The following is a 16,829-nucleotide window of genomic DNA, read 5'->3' on the forward strand; positions in this document are numbered from 1 at the left end:
TGGTTCTTAGAGCATTCGCAATAATTAATGAAACAACATTTAGTGTATGATTGCTAAGGAGATCCTCATCATTTCTTATGTATATTTATTGATTCGATTTCGCCACGAGCCTCCAAAATGTTAGGACCGGTACTGAAGCCAGCTCATCATGGAATTTTTTACCTTGAATGATCAATAACCACCAGCAACAGGTGGGCATGATAAACTCACAACACGACCAAAAGTCTTCAGAACTTTATCAAATACCAGTTGACCAGCAAAAAGATTGTTAAACTCACGAACATGTGGCGATACCATGGGTTAATAGATTACATGCGGACCCAGTTATCAATTGACAAGAACTACATGATTTGGAGTACAAGGTATAAAGCAACCCATGTTGCATACATATTAGATGGACTGGAGAAGAATAAGTCCACTGATTCAGCATCATTCTTGGGGTAGATCTTCTGTTAGTAGCATTCTCAATGTTTGGAAACTGAGAATGCCAAAAGCTTCAACAATGGTTTTTCGTGACGAGCTTCAAGCCTTCAACCGTGGTGAGGTGTGGTTTTTGGACGTTGGAACTACAAAATTATGGACAAAGTGAATCCTTCTGCTGCATTCTCATTGATCTGGCAAACTCTGCATGACGCAAGAAAATCACATATAAGTAACCTGTCTAGAATTTTTTTTAAGACCATGTCGATAATAAACAATGGAGCAGGATTCTTTGAAGCAATATGCAGAACTAAAATGGTCGAGGTTGCTAGTTTATTTTGTGATCTTAATATTTCAATTAAACCGATTCATTCTAGTTCACATTATCCTAAAATGGCTGATTCCACCCCTATATGCGGAGTGCTTATTTGCAGAACACGTACAGAAATCCTTCAAGGATGCCCAAGGAGTAAACGAAGGTACACAACTCCGGAAGAAATATTTTGGTGTTGCCACATGTTAGTTTCACTTGACTAGTTACACACGGAGGGAGTTCCAATGTGCTCTAAACAGTCCAATAATCAATTAGTATTTATAGCACACATGTTTTAATGTTGCCAAATAAGCCATGGGTCACGGAAACTACTTACCAGGCCAAGAGCCTCTGCAGCTGTTTTGAAATTACTAGCAGTACAAACACTCCTGTACAGAGATAGAAGGTGAACCCTCTCAGCAACTTGTAAATTCTTTTCAAGCCCAGCAGCCACCATTTCCATCTCAGCCTGTAGGAGATGACGGGTAAAAATACATGATTATGTTTTTTTTCAAGTAGAGAATAGCAATGCAGTAACAATACTCTAAAGCACGAACATATTTACATTATTTTTATGTTGATGCATACAGGGAAGGAGGTTTTCTTAACATACATGCTTTTTTTTAGATGTTCACACAAATACTTAGATCTGTTATATAGTTGAAAATGAAAATCAATCAGCAGCATTAATCTTTTTTTTAATCAAGTTATCAAAATATGCTGAGTTATGTATTGGGGCAACTCAGGTATATAAATACGACAGACGGAAACAGAGGCGTGCCAAAAGTGACAATTAAACCAGCACAAGAAGACTAGGAAAGGTGTAAACAATAATGGCAATGATGCTAATCATGTCAAGGTCCAGGGTCTTAACACGCTACGTCCTAGCCCAGGCCCAAGCAGGATAAACCATGAACCATACCAGTTTACCTGGGCTTTCTTCCTAGCTTTAACCAACAAACATTGGCTTTGTTGGGCGCATCTGGTTATACATGAATAACCTCATATTATAGGACTAAACTCATCGTGCCCACATGCACCATTTGTAACACACAATTGGGCCCGGGGATCAAGACTCACAAATTAGGGTGAAAATAGATGAAAAGCAGAAAAAAAAGTAATGCCAAAAGACAAGCCTGCATGTTCTAAAACCAAATGCATACAGAATTGTCTTCAGGAGGGAATATGTAATGAATTCTACAAATCTTCACGAGCTCATCCAGTGCTTCTGGTCGTTTTCCTTGAATCTCTAGTGCCTGGGAGCAATAAAAACATGGAATCAACAAGACTGCCACAAATGTATGATAACAAGCATGTATAAAACCCTAGGTAAATCCATACCCAGCATTGCAAGAAACAAGTACGTGTGCGAGCAGCAACTGATGCACATACAAGAGTGGCAGCACGAAACTTATCCAATCCAATATTACTAGCAAGACCAGCGAGAAAATCCCTTGGATTCTCACCATTAATTTGTGCTGCTCCAATATCTTGTCCTGCTCTTTATTAAGCACAAAATATCAAGATAGGGTACGTTGAGTACAGAGAGTGGAGAAAATAAAGTAAAAATGTATATACAAAGATATAAGTACAAGTAAAACACTGTCTAAAAGCATTACAAAGAGCTGAAGAACATAGTAACTGAAACAAAAACAAATTCTGTGGGAAAAAAAAACCAAACATACCTGCTGCAATCATCTAGAACAAAGTTTACTGCTGCCCTGTAGAAAGAATCACGAGCATTTTCAGTGTCAAAGGAGACCTTTACACCCGATACCTTGCATAATTGCCTTAGCTGCATTCAAAAGGAGGGCATAGTAAAGCAACAGTGACAAACATATTGGACAAGGGGTATTCGTCTGAGACATGGTGTCTCTGCGCCTGCCATATCATGTTCGTTCATCTAAATATTCTGCTTCCTCTAATGCCTAACACCATTTCTTTCACTGCTGAACACTCTTTCTCTCACCTCAAATGAAATATTTTCGGCACCAGAATGAAATAATGATAAGTTTACTGCACCACAGTAAATCATTTAATGCACCTGATTTGCACTCCTGTTTGAAAAGCCTATGGGTGCGAGAGACGTAAGAAGCATGAGCCAAAAGTGAGAGAGGTGACTGGCAAACAAATAAAATGTTAACTAATCAGCAAACGAAGTTAGACCATCACGAATCCCCATCCATACGAGAATGGTCAAGATAAGGGTGATGCCGAGACCCCTGGGAACTAAATTCACTCTCATTGGAAAAATTGCAGCATCAATCCAACAACAGTTCAGGTTTACCAAAGATTGTGAGATTCATATTGGAGTTACTTGAACCAAATAAAACCTACATTTGTTCAGACACAGGACTAAGCATAATATTAGCATCTGTAACAATTACTTTCATTTATGAAATGGGACAAACAATAACAATGCCCAAAGCTTGTATCACTGCATAGACTTGAGTAAATTTGTGATGGTGTCTCATTGGCACTGTCATGGTCACATAATCAGAAAGAAAAAAGTAGTTTTCTTTTGGTCCAATTTAGTCACAGGCGCGAATGGGGTTGGCCCGCAGCAAAGTTTGGCCATCCTGCACACATGCAGAGAGGAGTGGCATGACTTAGCGAAAGCCGCTCATGGGCGTCTAGGCGCAAGGCTACACACAATCGACGGGGCTGTCAAAGGCTACCGCCGTGGCCATCACCACAGCTCGAGGATGAGCTTGCAAGGAGGAGTGAACAGTAGCCACGGTGCTGTAGCATGCGATTGGTTTGTTAGTTTGAATCAAGTTTAGTTTAGGAGAAAAGATAGAGTTTGGTTGGTTTAAATCAGAAGAGAATTAGAGATAAGATTAAGATATAAGGTTGAATTTAAACTAGAGATAAGATTAGAAATAGAGTTGGTTTGAATGGAATCTTTGTAGGCCAGCTATATATACACGGCGCCAACCGTGACTAAGAAATCAAGAAAGAGAAATCAATCTACTTCTCAGTCCCTTTCTCCTATGTCTTCCCTATGGTTCTAAGCCTCCACAATCTATAATCCAATCCCCTCCCCTAGCAGCCGACGTCGCCCAGCTATCTTCCTATAGTGTTTACCCTAACACACCTGCTTCAAAGTCCTAGACTTGTATTACAATAAAGAAATCAAACGACTATCAAAAGAAAATGTGCCCAAGAACAAGATTCACCTATATAATTAAGATATGGCATAAACTAGAGGTCTAAAGGCTAACAACATGCGCCAAAAGTGTCACACCCGGTTTTAACAGACAAAACCAGATACGGTTTATATGTGCTCAGGATGTTCAACACACATAAAGACATCACAGGTGAAGTAACAAAAGCAATACTTTTATTAAATAAATGTTAACTTTTACAGGAATTGCATATATTGTCTTCTATGAAGATATCTGCAGCGAAACCGAAGAACTGGTGCCCAACAACACCGCAGACAACCGACCGGGAGACAGACGCCTAAAACATCATAACCTCGTATTGATAGTCTTCAACATATTTACTCACTGAGCAGCACCACACATATCGCATGGCATAGGAAAAATAACAAGTGTGAGCACATGACGCGCTCAACAAGTGTGAAAAAGATAATAATATGTAGGCTTATAACAAGAATAGGCTAACACATGGTATATTTGCATAAATACGAGTAATAAAAAGATATTTGGACTCAAAAAACATTAAACAATTATTAAGTGAATGTAACACATACAGTCTAACACCCAACATATAAGACTCCCACATTGCATACCATAATCGTCTAGCTCTGTACTATAACCAAAACCAAAACCAAACCCATAACCACAACCCATTAATCGTATGAAGATCCAAGTCTCCCTTAACCGCGGGTACGGCTGTTATAACAATTTTTACACTCTACAGAGGTTGTCCAGGTTTCTCAACGAGTCGTGATTTTTTATGTTGCCATGTCCGCCAAACACTTAACACACGTCAGTGGTGTGTCACCCGGAAAGTCACTACAAAGTCGTTATAAAGTTTCATCCAGTATGTACATGTCCGCTAGATTTCACTGCCGTCAAAGTAGTATTCACGCCACCCAAAAGCCCCTTTTACGCCTTGTAGTTCCAGCAAGTTTTCACCCTTCCCTTTCATTACACATCTCATACTACTAACCAAATGGTTCTGACCTTAACCGTTCCCACACATCCACTCTTCCATTTGGCACGTACAAAAACTAGAATCCACTAATTAATAGGCTAAACCTGTCTCATACCAGGTCTCGTGGTTAGTACGATATTTCTTGGGTTGTCGCTCCACGAACCGGTGCTTACTTAGATTACTTGAGTAAAGACTAAACCAACAACATAACCATGACAACCACCAAAACCACTTTGCTCAAGGCCTAAGGTTCGATGTTGCTAAACCATTAACAAGTTAACCACCATTGTTGCATATGTTCATTAGTCACGATTATGACACTTCCCAGTATCCCAAAAGCATGGCTAAGTAATCTACCCATTAAAGATATATAACCATAAACCATCTAGGTGCCAAAGGATGATAAAGAAAAATCTAAAGAAAACCCTAATATAGATGACTACCCATCATATTGACGGACACTACATGCAATTTTTAAAACAAAACAGTTTAAATCATAAGTTCAAAATGATCAAGGACACTTGCCTTTTACCCAATACTGCTCAGTGTTGACGAAACCTTAGTCTTGAAATTCCTTGAACTACTCCGGAACGTTTTCGACTAATCGCGAGAACTACGGACAACCAACACAAAGGAAAACACTAAGAACAACATACCAAATATCAGTAAAACACTTTAAAAACACTATGGTTGGATATGTACGATTTTAGAAATATTTAGATGCAAGAATTTTAGATGCAAAAATCTTCTAAATTGGAGTTAAGATGAAAAAAGAACAACTTTCGAGAGATGTATTAGACTGAAAAGGAAATACTGATTTATTGGAACTATCTTCCTATGGAAAAAGACTTTATCGCACAATCACTTGGTCAGACTTGACAACATCATTGCGCAAGATTCAAGAAGTGTAGGGCAGACCAAACTTTGCTGATTGGCTAAGGAGGATGATATGGTGCTAACTTGACATGATATGCAAGCATCATCTTGGGTTAAAGAAGGGATACGCTGAGATCTAGTCTCAACCACTCATGATGGATCAAATGGCCAGAGGTTGCGTTTCTAGGTTAAGAATACTGCCAGCAACTCTGTGTAGCGGTGGTGGCTTGGTTTCGTCGGAGATGACGATCGGGCACGTGACCACTGACATCGATGTCGGGTTTCGATAGCGTTTCAGTGAAACGAGGGAAGCATGACGTAGAACGCGGAAATACTAACTCAACGCTATGGTTGGTTTTGGAAGGGGTCATTCGAGGTAGCGGCAAAACAACGATGACTGCTGCTGGGTTTAGTGGTGACCGCGAACAGACGCAACAATGAATAAGCTCACGTTTCAAGAAATTGGCTATGAAATTTGAGAAACCGTTTAAACAAAGACGTTCATATTTCCTAGGAACACAATGCTACGGCATGGGTTTTGGTAGATCATCCCCTGAGAGGAAGAATGATCAGCAGAGATGAGACGGGTGATGGCTGTGACATGCTGTGGTTGGCAATCGCGTTTCAGTCATGTCACTGCACAAAAGGGGATGAGCTCCTAGGTTCACATAGAAGACTCGATAAGATACGCTGTGACGTGGTTAGTGCATCCATACGACTTTCGGATTGACGGGGAACACGAATGCAAATCTGATGCACGCGCAGAACGCGTCCAAAAACCGGACAACAGGCATGTCAGACCTTAATCCCGACGGTTTGGTTGATCTACTAGACGACCCGGTTGGTGAGAGCGAGAGCAACATCATGGGTCATGCACTGGTGAAAGGGCATGGTTATTAGACCTATGGTCGACCGGGAACGTCGATGCCAATCGGCTACGGCGCAACTATCCACGACGGCGACGGCTGTGGCGATTTAGATTGAACTTTGGCCAGGGCTAAGACTTGGCTAGAGACTTAGTATGATGGTAAAACAGTAGTAAGCGAGGAGAAGAAAGGATCCTCACCTTGCTTCGATGGTCGAGGAAGGAGGATTCGCGGAAAAGATGACATAGCGCATCACGGACAGTGGCGATGGCGGCTCCGACGAACGACAACGCACAAACAGGACAGCAGCGGTGTCTAGGGTTTGGGGAGTGAAATAGGGATAGGAGAGGGCGTGCAACTCCTATTTATAGGGCTAGGAACGGCTGATTGAGGTGGAGTCCAAGACAAACACGAATCGGGTTCGAATTCGAGTTGGTTAGGATTTCTTTTTTCGTAGCTCTTTATTTTAAATATGATATCTCCACCGTTCAGACTCTAAATTAGACGTCTCTAGACTCTAAATTATAGTACTCCAAAAGATCTACAACTTTGGTATTCATTAATTTCTGAAAACGTTATCTTGATTTTCAAAAATACACCACAAGATAAACTGTTTGAACTCAAACTTATCTACGCAGCACTGATTTCGGTGGTCATAATTCCTAACTCCATTATCCAAAAGAGGACTTTCATAGCTTCAAATTGAACACTCGACGAGATCTATAACTTTTTTATTATCATGATTTGCATTTGAGGGCATTTTGAACTCCGAAACTTCATTAGAAGATGAGGCTCTGCAGGACTCCGCGAAAATTAGCAGATTTCCTGGATCCTTTGTTTTGGGCTTTCTAGATGACTTGTGTGCCGACCAAGGGTTTGAGCTTGGGTAGGATTGAGTCTAATGGCACCTTAGGCATATCAAGGGTTTTAAAAAAGAATCTTTTACAAATAAATTTGAATAGGGTTTGAATTTAAATTGAGCTTGGAGTAAATTTAAGAGAAACAAAAAATGATAAGGAATTTGAATTTAGATTAGAGTAGAATTTGAGAAAGATAAGAGATTAGCTTTAAATAAAGATTTGGATAAGATTTAAATTGAAATAGAGAATGATCAAATATGATCAAGGATTGAATAGATGATGAATTCAAAGATTTTGAGTTCCAACCATTAAGATCCTTAACTGGTTTGCTACAGAGTTTTGTAAAAATCTTTTCAACAAATTTTTCACTCAGAACACCAAAGAGAAAAAAAAAAAAAAACTTTAACGCATTTACCTAGCTTCTAACAAAACTCAACATGCAATGCGTATAAAATAATAACCTATATTGATTAATAATTAAGAAAATATTTTAAACCTACGCTACTGATGAAGCTATTCTGAAAATCAAGGTGTTACAAATCTACCCCTCGAAGGATTCTCGCCCTCGAGATTCGAGCAGATCCAAAACGAGATAAGGGATCTTGATCTTCAAGTTTTCTTCTCATTTTTCAAATTGTTTTTTCTTCTCAATGTTAACCTCATTGCCCTAACATACTCTGCTTATTTTGGTTTTGACGGCTTCCGCAACTGTCTCGACAAATCTTGATTGATTACAATGAGTATGTTTGATTTTCTCAAATATTCTATTCCTTGTATCTTCAACAGTTGTAGTCGTCTCTGATATACTATTATAATTTTTTTGACATGTCACGTAGGACTATATACTTTGCTACACCACTCTTGTTTCCATACTACCGATAATAATCCTTGAGATCATGATACATCTTAGTGCTTTCTGATTCTTGAGAATTCCATAGCTTTAGCACTTTTGATAAGTTTACTTTATTATTATTTTTTTAATGATCTTCTCATCTGTTGATTGACTTTGGCAGGCCTTCTTATCCTTGAAGATTTAGTAAGGCATATCCTAATTCTGAGAAAAGAGTACTTGTTAACAATCACTTCTGTGGTCGGAGTGTAGCTTCTGGGTACTGTCCTTCCTTTAGTGCATTTTATTACCGCATTACCTTTGCTGACTAGCTGTTTCCAATATCTAACTTTAGGTTCTAGAACCAAGAGATTAGCTACAAAGACTACCCCTTAAAATTGAGCGGACTTCTCTGACTTACATTTCCAGTTCTTGAGAAGTAGACAGACATGTAGCCTTTGACATAGAATATATCACTCTTTTTTTTTTGCCTACTGAGCTTCTGTGAGCTTGATGAGATCTCGTCGATCTTGGCTATCTTAAGTTACAACTTGAAAGTCGTGACAGTCTGAATGTTGAACTGAAATCTTCATATGGGATTTGGGGTTGATCCAGTTTCGTGTAGGGTGCTTCATGGAATATCTTTTGACCCAGCGCGTAGGTTCTCCATAATAGACACACACCTTATTATCGTTAAGTACAAGGATCCTCAGGGAACATCGATTGGCATAGCATCTTCCTTCTTCACAGCAAAAACACATCTTCCTTATAGGGATACTCTACAAATTTTCTCTCGATCTGTGAAACTTCCTGGTTGACAGAATAAAGTGCTTGTTCAAAAGTGGAACGTAGCTGAGAATTATTATTTGGTTGATGGTCTTCAAAGGCTTTCTTCCTCTTCTTGTTACTGCTTTACTTTCCACGCTCGTCTTCTGCACCCAAAGCTTCAACGATCTGTAGCAGACTTTCTAATTCTGAGTCATGTCTTGAAGAATCTGAGTCAGTATCTCCAAAATTGTTCCTTGTTGAATTGGGGTGGCATCTACTAGATGTTGTTATTGCTGTTGGTACCTTTACCAAGCTGATCTTTTTTTTTCGTTCACCATCTGATCGGGATTAAGGCAGAAGGTTGGGACAAGAAAAGAAAGGACTAGAGGAGAAAACTCAGCTATACTATTAACTATAGAGATATATAAAAAATGCAGCTGCTACCAGATGCTAAAGCATCCCACAACACATACCAGCACTCAAACAGAAAATACAAATCAGACAAGACACAACACAAGCACGCACTACTAATATCGCTATAACGTTTCCGAAGATTAAGGAAAATCCTCCTATAACTCGAAGAACCAAACTGGGAGCAGCACAGAGGTAGATTTTCATGTCTTCAGTGTTGTAGATCATTCTTCCTTATAGTGAAGGATCTTCAACTTAATCATCGGAATCATCATACGAGGTATAAACGTCAAGTGAGATCTTCAAGTGCATCCTTCTCGATCGTAGAAACTGAGATGGTTCAGCAACTAAAAGTTTTAAAGAGGGAGTATTGAAAATTCACTTTGCTCAATAGATTGGAGTAGGTAAGTAGAGAAAGAAATTGAGGCGTCAGAATAGCACGGGGATGGGTTTTTCAAAATAAGCTTTTAAAATATGACCTTATGGCACGACCATTCTATCTATACTAACGTCCTACGATCAGTATGACTCTGATACCACTTCTATCACCCGGTTTTAACGGACAAAACCAGATACTGCTTATGTGTGCCCAGGATATTCAACACACATAAGAACGTCACAGGTGAAGTAACAAAAGCAGCACTTTATTAAATAAACGTTAACTCTTACAACAATTGACATACATTATCTTATATGAAGATATCTGCAGCGGAATAGAAGCACTGGTGCCCAACAACACTGCAGACAACCGACCGAGAGACACGCATCTAGAACATCGCAATTTCGTCTTGATAGTATTCAAGATCTTCACTCACTGAGCAGCACCACACATATCGCATGACATAAAAAAAATAGCAAGTGTAAACACATGACACGCTAAACAAGTGTGGAAAAGATAATGATACGTAGGTTTACAACAAGAATAAGCTAACACACGATATATTTGTGTAAATGCAAGTAATGAAAAAATATTTGAACTCAAAAAACATTAAATAATTATTAAGTAAATGTAACACATACAATCTAACACCCAGCATACAAGGCTCCCCACCTTACATACTATAACTGTTCGGTACTCCCTGTACTATAATCAAAACCACAACCAAACAAATAACCACAACTCATTAATCATGTGAGAAACCAAGTCTACTATAACCGCGATCTCGGATGTTATAACAGTTTTTACACTCTGTATAGGTTGTCTAGTTTTCCCCACGGGCCGTGATTTTCCTTATTGCCGTGTCCACGAAATACTTAACACACATCAGTGATGTGTCACCGGGAAAATCAATACGAAACCGTTACAAAGTTTCATCCAGTATGTGCATGCCCTCTAGGTTTCACCGCCGTCAAAGTGACATTCACGCCACCCAGAAGCCCCCTTTTGCGCCTTGTAGTTCCAGTAAGTTTTCACCATTCCCTTCCACTACACAGCTCATACCACTAACTAAATGGTTCTAGCCTTAGCTGTCCCCACATATCGACTCTTCTGTTTGGCACGCACAAAAACTGAAATCCACTAATTAATAGGCTAAGCTTGTCACATACCAGGTCTCATGGTTGGTACGATACTTCTTGGGTTGTCGCTCTACGAATCAGTCGTTAGGTTATTTGAGCAAACACTAAACCAACAACATAATCATGACAACCACCAAAACCACTTTGCTCAAGGCCTAAGATTCAATGTTGTTAAACCATTAACAAGTTAACCACCACTGTTGCATATGTTCATTAGTCAAGATTATGACACTTTTTAGTATCCCAAAAGTATAGCTAAGCAATCTACCCACCAAAGATATCTAACCATAAACCATCTAGGTTTAAAGGATGATAAGGAAAAATCTAGGAAAAACCCTAACATAGGTGATTACCCATCATATTGACAGATACTGCGTGCAATTTCGTAAAACAAAACAGTTTAAATCATAGGTTCAAAATGATCAAGGACACTTCCCTTTACCCAATGCTGCTTAGTGTTGACGAAAATTGGTCTTGAAGTACCTTGAACCACTCCGGAACATTATCGACTAATCACGAGAACTACCGACAAACAACACAAAAGAAAACACTAAGAACAACATACCAAACATCATTAAAACACTATGGTTGGATAGGTATGATTTTAGAAATATTTAGACGCAAGAATCGGCTAAATCGAAGTTAAGATGAAAAGAGAATAGCTTTTGTAAGATGGATTAGACTAAAAAAGAAATGGTGATTTACTGAAACTATCTTTCTATGGGAAAAAGCTTTATCGCACAATCATTGTGTCAGGCTTGACAACATCATTGTGCAAGATTTAAGAAGTGTAGAACAACCAAACTTCGCTGACTGGCTAAGGAGAATGAGGTGGTGCTGACTTGACATGATATGTAAGCATCATCTTGGATTAAAGAAGGGATACGCCGAGATCTAGTCTCGACCACCCATGATGGATCAGATGGTCAGAGGTTGCGCTTCTAGGTTAAGGATACTGCCAGCGACTATGTAGCGGCGGCGACTTGGGTTTCGTCAGAGATGGCGATCGGGCACATAACCACTGACATTGATGTCGAGCTTCGATGGAGTTTCAGCGAAACTAGGGAAGCATGACGTAGAACGCGGAAACACTAACTCAGCGGTATGGTTGGTTTTAGAAGGGGTCATCCGAGGTAGCGGCAAAACAACGATGACTGCTGCTAGGTTTGGTGGTGACCGCGAATAGACGCAGCAATGAAGATGCTCGCGTTTCAGGAGATTGGCTATGTAATTTGAGAAACCGTTTGAACAGAAACGTTCATATTTCCTGAGAACACAATGCTACAGCATGGGTTTTGGTAGATCATCCCCTGAGAGGAAGAACGATCAGCAGAGATGAGACCGGAGATGACTGTGACATGCTGTGGTTGGCAATCGCGTTCCAATCGTGTCGTTGCACAAACAGGGATGAGCTTCTAGGGTCACGTAGAGGACTCGATGGGACACGCTGTGACATGATTTGCATCCATACGGCTTTCGGATTGCCGGGGAACGAGAATGTAAATCCGGTGCGCGCGCAGAATACGTCCAGAAACCGATAGCGAGCATGTCGACCCTAATCCCGACGGTTTGGCTGATCTACTGGACGACCTGGTTGGTGAGGGCGTGGGCAACATCGGGTCATGCAATGGTGAAAGGGCATGGTGATTAGACCTATGTTCGATCGGGAACGTTGATGACAATTAGCTACGGCGCAGCTGTCCGCGACAGCGACAACCATGGCGGTGAAGATCTGACTTTGGTCGGGGCTAGGACTTGACTAGGGACTTAGTATGATGGTAAACAGTAGTAAGGGAGGAGAAGAAAGGGTCTTTACCTTACATCAATGATCGAAGGAGGAGGATTCGCGGAGAAGACGACGTAGCGCATCACAGGCGACGGCTCCGGCGAACGGCGACGCACGGACAGGGCAGCAACGGCGTCTATGGTTTGGGGGCGTGGAATAGGGATAGGAGAGAGCGTGCAACTCCTATTTATAGGGTTAGGGGCAGCTGGTTGAGGTGGAGTCCAAGATGAACATGAATCGGGTTCGAGTTCGAGTCGATTAGGATTTCCTTTTTTGCAGCTCTCTATTCTAAGGATGATATCTCCACCGTCTAAACTCCAAATTGGACGTTTCTGGACTCTAAATTGCACTACTCAAAAAGATCTACAACGTTGGTATTCATTGGAACTTCTGAAAACGCTATCTTGATTTTCAAAAATGCACCACAAGATAAACTGTTTGAACTCGGACTTATCTACGCAGCACTGATTTCGGAGGTCATAACTCGTAGCTCCATTATCCAAAAGGGGACTTCCATATGTTCAAATCGAAGCTCTCAACGAGACCTACAACTTTGGCATTGTTAAGATTTGCATTTGAGGCCGTTTTAAACTCCAAAACTTCATGAGAAGATGAGGCTGTCCAGAACTTCGCGAAAATTTGCAGATTTCGTGGATCCTTTGTGTTGGGCCTTCTATATGACTTGTGTGCCGGCCAAGGGCTTAGGCTTGGGTACGATTGAGTCTAATGACACCTTAGGCATATCTAGGGTTTTAGAAAGAAAATTTTGCAAACAAATTTGAATATGGTTTGAATTTGAATTAAGCTCAAAGTGAATTTAAGATAAACGGAAAATGAGGTAGAACAAAAATAGGAGCAGATAAGGAATTGAATTTGGATTTGGGTAGAATTTGAAAAAGAAGAGAGATCGGCTTTAAATAAGGATTTAGATAAGATTTGAATTGAAATAGAGTAGGATCAAGAATTGAATAGATGATGAATTCAAAGATTTTGAATTCCAACCATTAAGATCCTTAACTAGTTTACTAAAGAGTTTCGTAAAAACCTTTTCAAAATCTTTTTCACTCAAAACACCAAAAAGAAAGAAAAAAAAAACTCTAATGCATTTACCTGAATCCTAACAAAACTCAGTATGCAATGCACACAAAATAATAACTTATATTGATTGATTGATTAAAAAAATAGGTTTTAAACCTATGCTAATAGTGAAGCTATTCAATAATCTTGAAAAAATTTAAAAAGTTGTAAATTCTGAAAATCAGGATCTTAGAAATAGTCATATGTTCAAAATACACATCAAAGTTGCAAGACTAAACAATAATAGTACAACCTGAAGGGCCATGATGTTCCATAGGACTGCGTTTAGTTTTATTGATGGCTCCGAATGCTAACCTAACTTCTAACAAAGGCACAAGAAACTCGGAAGTGATTCAGAGATATGAAAGATTATAACAACAGTGTTAACGGGTAAAAAGCACTAACTTGAATTGCATCATCATATCTGTAATCCCTCCCCGTGATTCTATTATCAATTATTGCTGGCATAAAAAGGAAAAAAAATCAGAAAAGAGGCAGCAACAGAATTTTTCATGAAACTGATGAAAGGTGGTTCACTTTACCTGCGAAAGAAAAAAGAAGGGTAAAAATATTAGTTGTCTCCCATTTTGGTCTATCTATTGTGTGGATTCATACATGGAAAAAATTAGCACCAACAAAAGCATGATTAAGATAATTTGATTTTTAAATACAGTAACTATAAGGTTTCCCTTTTCGGATTCAGATTTAGAATGTTGTAGTACGGATGCAAAATCCATGTGCTATATTCTATCTAGACCAGTTACAAGGAACCTAAGTGAACAATGCCATCCACCATTCAGGTATTTGGACTTGCACCTTTTAAAAGAACTTTAACCAAAAAAAAAATAGGGAGACATAATGATTCTCCCCTTACAGTGCAGATACTATGCTGGCAATTCACAACGAATTTCAACCAAACCTGACAACCATAGTTACAATGGTTACATTTTTCAGTTGATAGCAACCTCAAAATAATTAGGTCTTGAAGGTAATAAACATGAGTAGCAAGCTTGAATTGTTACTCAAGCATGACAATAGCAATATGTAGGAACGAATAAAATGTGTTACAATGATTTCCTTATCCAAATGTTACATTTCTGCCGATTCCAATATCATTTCTGTAAATGCTAAATTTATGAGGACTCCAAAAAAAAAAGGCAACTTTGATAGCCCATTAGTAAGATATAAGTCACCAAATCCGATATTTCTGTACTATTTAAGCAACGGGCCTTATTTTAGATAATATAATGTCATACTGACGCTATATCAGTGCTATTTGAAACCTTGGTCAGAGCAAAGAAAAGCAATGTTACCACCCTGAGCACCCCAAAAGTGATACTTCTATCCATCAAAAGAGATGTAGCAAATTTCATAATTCCAGTTCTTTTTTTTACATTATGCACTTAGTCAATTTGCAAGCAATATGTATCCAGCAATATCACAGGTAAACTAGAAACCAAGAGATGTAGCAAATTATAAGTTGCGACACCAATTCAGAATTATGCTAGCTTTAAATATTTATGGGCATTCACCTCGGACCAGTCTGTTGGCCAGTCTCGCCCACTTTTCCATCTCCGGCCCCGGTTCCATCGTCGTTCCCACCTCCGGCCACCACTCCGGGACCTTCCCTTGTGGATCCCTCCTCCTGACCTCCCTTGATATTGCTGCCTCAGGGACACGGCTGGCCGGAGCTGCCGCCACAGGCGACGATGAGACAGCGACCACCACCTCCTTCCCACCCAGGCTGCGGTCCCTCCTCCGCACCACCGCCTCGCCGCCACCCACTCCACCCCACCACCCCCTTCCCCAGCCCCGCCGACCCCACGCCTGTAATGCCAGCCCCAGCAGCAAACGTGCCGCGACGGCGAACGCGAGCGACCAGAGGAGCGCGCCGGCGGCGAAGCGCAGCGACGAGCGGCGGAAGGTGAGGACCACGCGGTCCCCGCCGACGACGCGGACGGCGGAGCGGAGGTCGTGGTAGGCCTCGTCGGCCTCGGCAGCGAGGCGATGGAGTCGCAGCTCCACGCGGCGGCGGAGGCGCCAGAGCTCCGCCTCGAGGGCACCGAAACCGTCGTTAGGGACGCGGGCCGGGGTAGTGGTTGCCTTGCCGCGGGAGCGGCTGGGGCTAGGGTTCACACCGCGGAGGCGGCGGGCGGAGAAGGCTACCGTCGTGATGTTGGCAGCTCGGTGGCTGCGGGGAAAGTCCGCATGGAGGAGGTATGGGAGAGAGGGTGAGAAAGTGGCGGTGGTGGAGGCCGCGGCCATCGGCGGCGGCCCGGCGGCGGCGGCGGCGGCCGCGGAGTCCATGGCATGAGGTGTGAGAGCCTGAGAGGTGAGAGGGGGGTTTGGTAAGGTATCTGAAAGTTAAGTGACGTGGCAGAGGAGGATGCCCAATTGGAAATTTCAGAATACTATTAACTACGCGTGTTACCCACACTGCCATCAATAGTATTGTAATGGAAGCTGAAAATTCATACGTGCAACACACATTTTCCTATAATACATCTCACGCAAAATATGATAATTTATTGATTAAAATATGAATTTTATCCAAATCAAAGAAGAGATTCATACTTAGAATTTTTTCAATTTACAAGGTCTTTGATATACAAAGAGTTACTTGTCTACATGATGCTTAGGTATTTTTTGGCCCTACCATTCGATGTTTGAGTTGTTCATCTTGGATCCGATGCCTCTTGTGCTTTCTTCCGTCTTGATATCCAATTCATCTTCCCAACACCCTTGCCCCCCCCCCCCCCCCGCGTCGTCCTCCTGTTGTCTCTAGCCGCTCCCACTATTGGGTCTTCATACTCCAGCACTATCCAATCAGTAGTCCTCTGACTCCTACGTCCAACGACATCATCATAGCCCCGCCCCGCCCTAGCCTTTCTCATTGTCAATGCAATACATGTCAAAAATCATATGTGATCATGCTTACAAAATATATAGAAAGAGTACCGAGTGCCGAGGAAATTTAGTG

At 40.9% G+C, this 16,829-nt stretch overlaps 1 protein-coding gene across 2 annotated transcripts; it reads right to left on the minus strand.

Annotated features, from left to right (window-relative positions):
• Positions 1-214: 214 nt before the first annotated feature.
• On the minus strand, positions 215-16,248 carry LOC133884350 (uncharacterized). Of its 2 annotated transcripts, none has more exons than XM_062323726.1 (7): positions 15,382-16,248; positions 14,255-14,310; positions 2,419-2,528; positions 2,075-2,234; positions 1,897-1,989; positions 1,071-1,202; positions 215-566 (listed from the first exon to the last, which is right to left on the minus strand). In XM_062323726.1, the coding sequence occupies exons 1-7, from the start codon at positions 16,154-16,156 to the stop codon at positions 531-533; spliced, it is 1,362 nt and encodes a 453-aa protein (XP_062179710.1). In that variant the 5' UTR covers positions 16,157-16,248; the 3' UTR covers positions 215-530. The 2 variants fall into 2 exon arrangements, with proteins under 2 accessions (XP_062179710.1, XP_062179711.1); XM_062323727.1 differs by having other exon boundaries at positions 215-624; positions 15,382-16,247.
• Positions 16,249-16,829: the final 581 nt, after the last annotated feature.

This window comes from Phragmites australis, chromosome 11, assembly GCF_958298935.1.
Source record: "Phragmites australis chromosome 11, lpPhrAust1.1, whole genome shotgun sequence".
Taxonomy (NCBI): domain Eukaryota; kingdom Viridiplantae; phylum Streptophyta; class Magnoliopsida; order Poales; family Poaceae; genus Phragmites; species Phragmites australis.

Bases quoted from the DNA above. Each gene is read 5' to 3' on its own strand.
- LOC133884350 (XM_062323726.1), bottom strand. From the start codon at position 16,156: ATGGACTCCGCGGCCGCCGCCGCCGCCGCCGGGCCGCCGCCGATGGCC. The intron at 2,529-14,254 runs GTTAGTGCTTTT...TTTTGAATGCAG, and splicing joins GATATGATGATGCAATTCAA to CTAAGGCAATTATGCAAGGT. The intron at 1,990-2,074 runs GTATGGATTTAC...TATTGCTCCCAG, and splicing joins CTTGTTTCTTGCAATGCTGG to GCACTAGAGATTCAAGGAAA.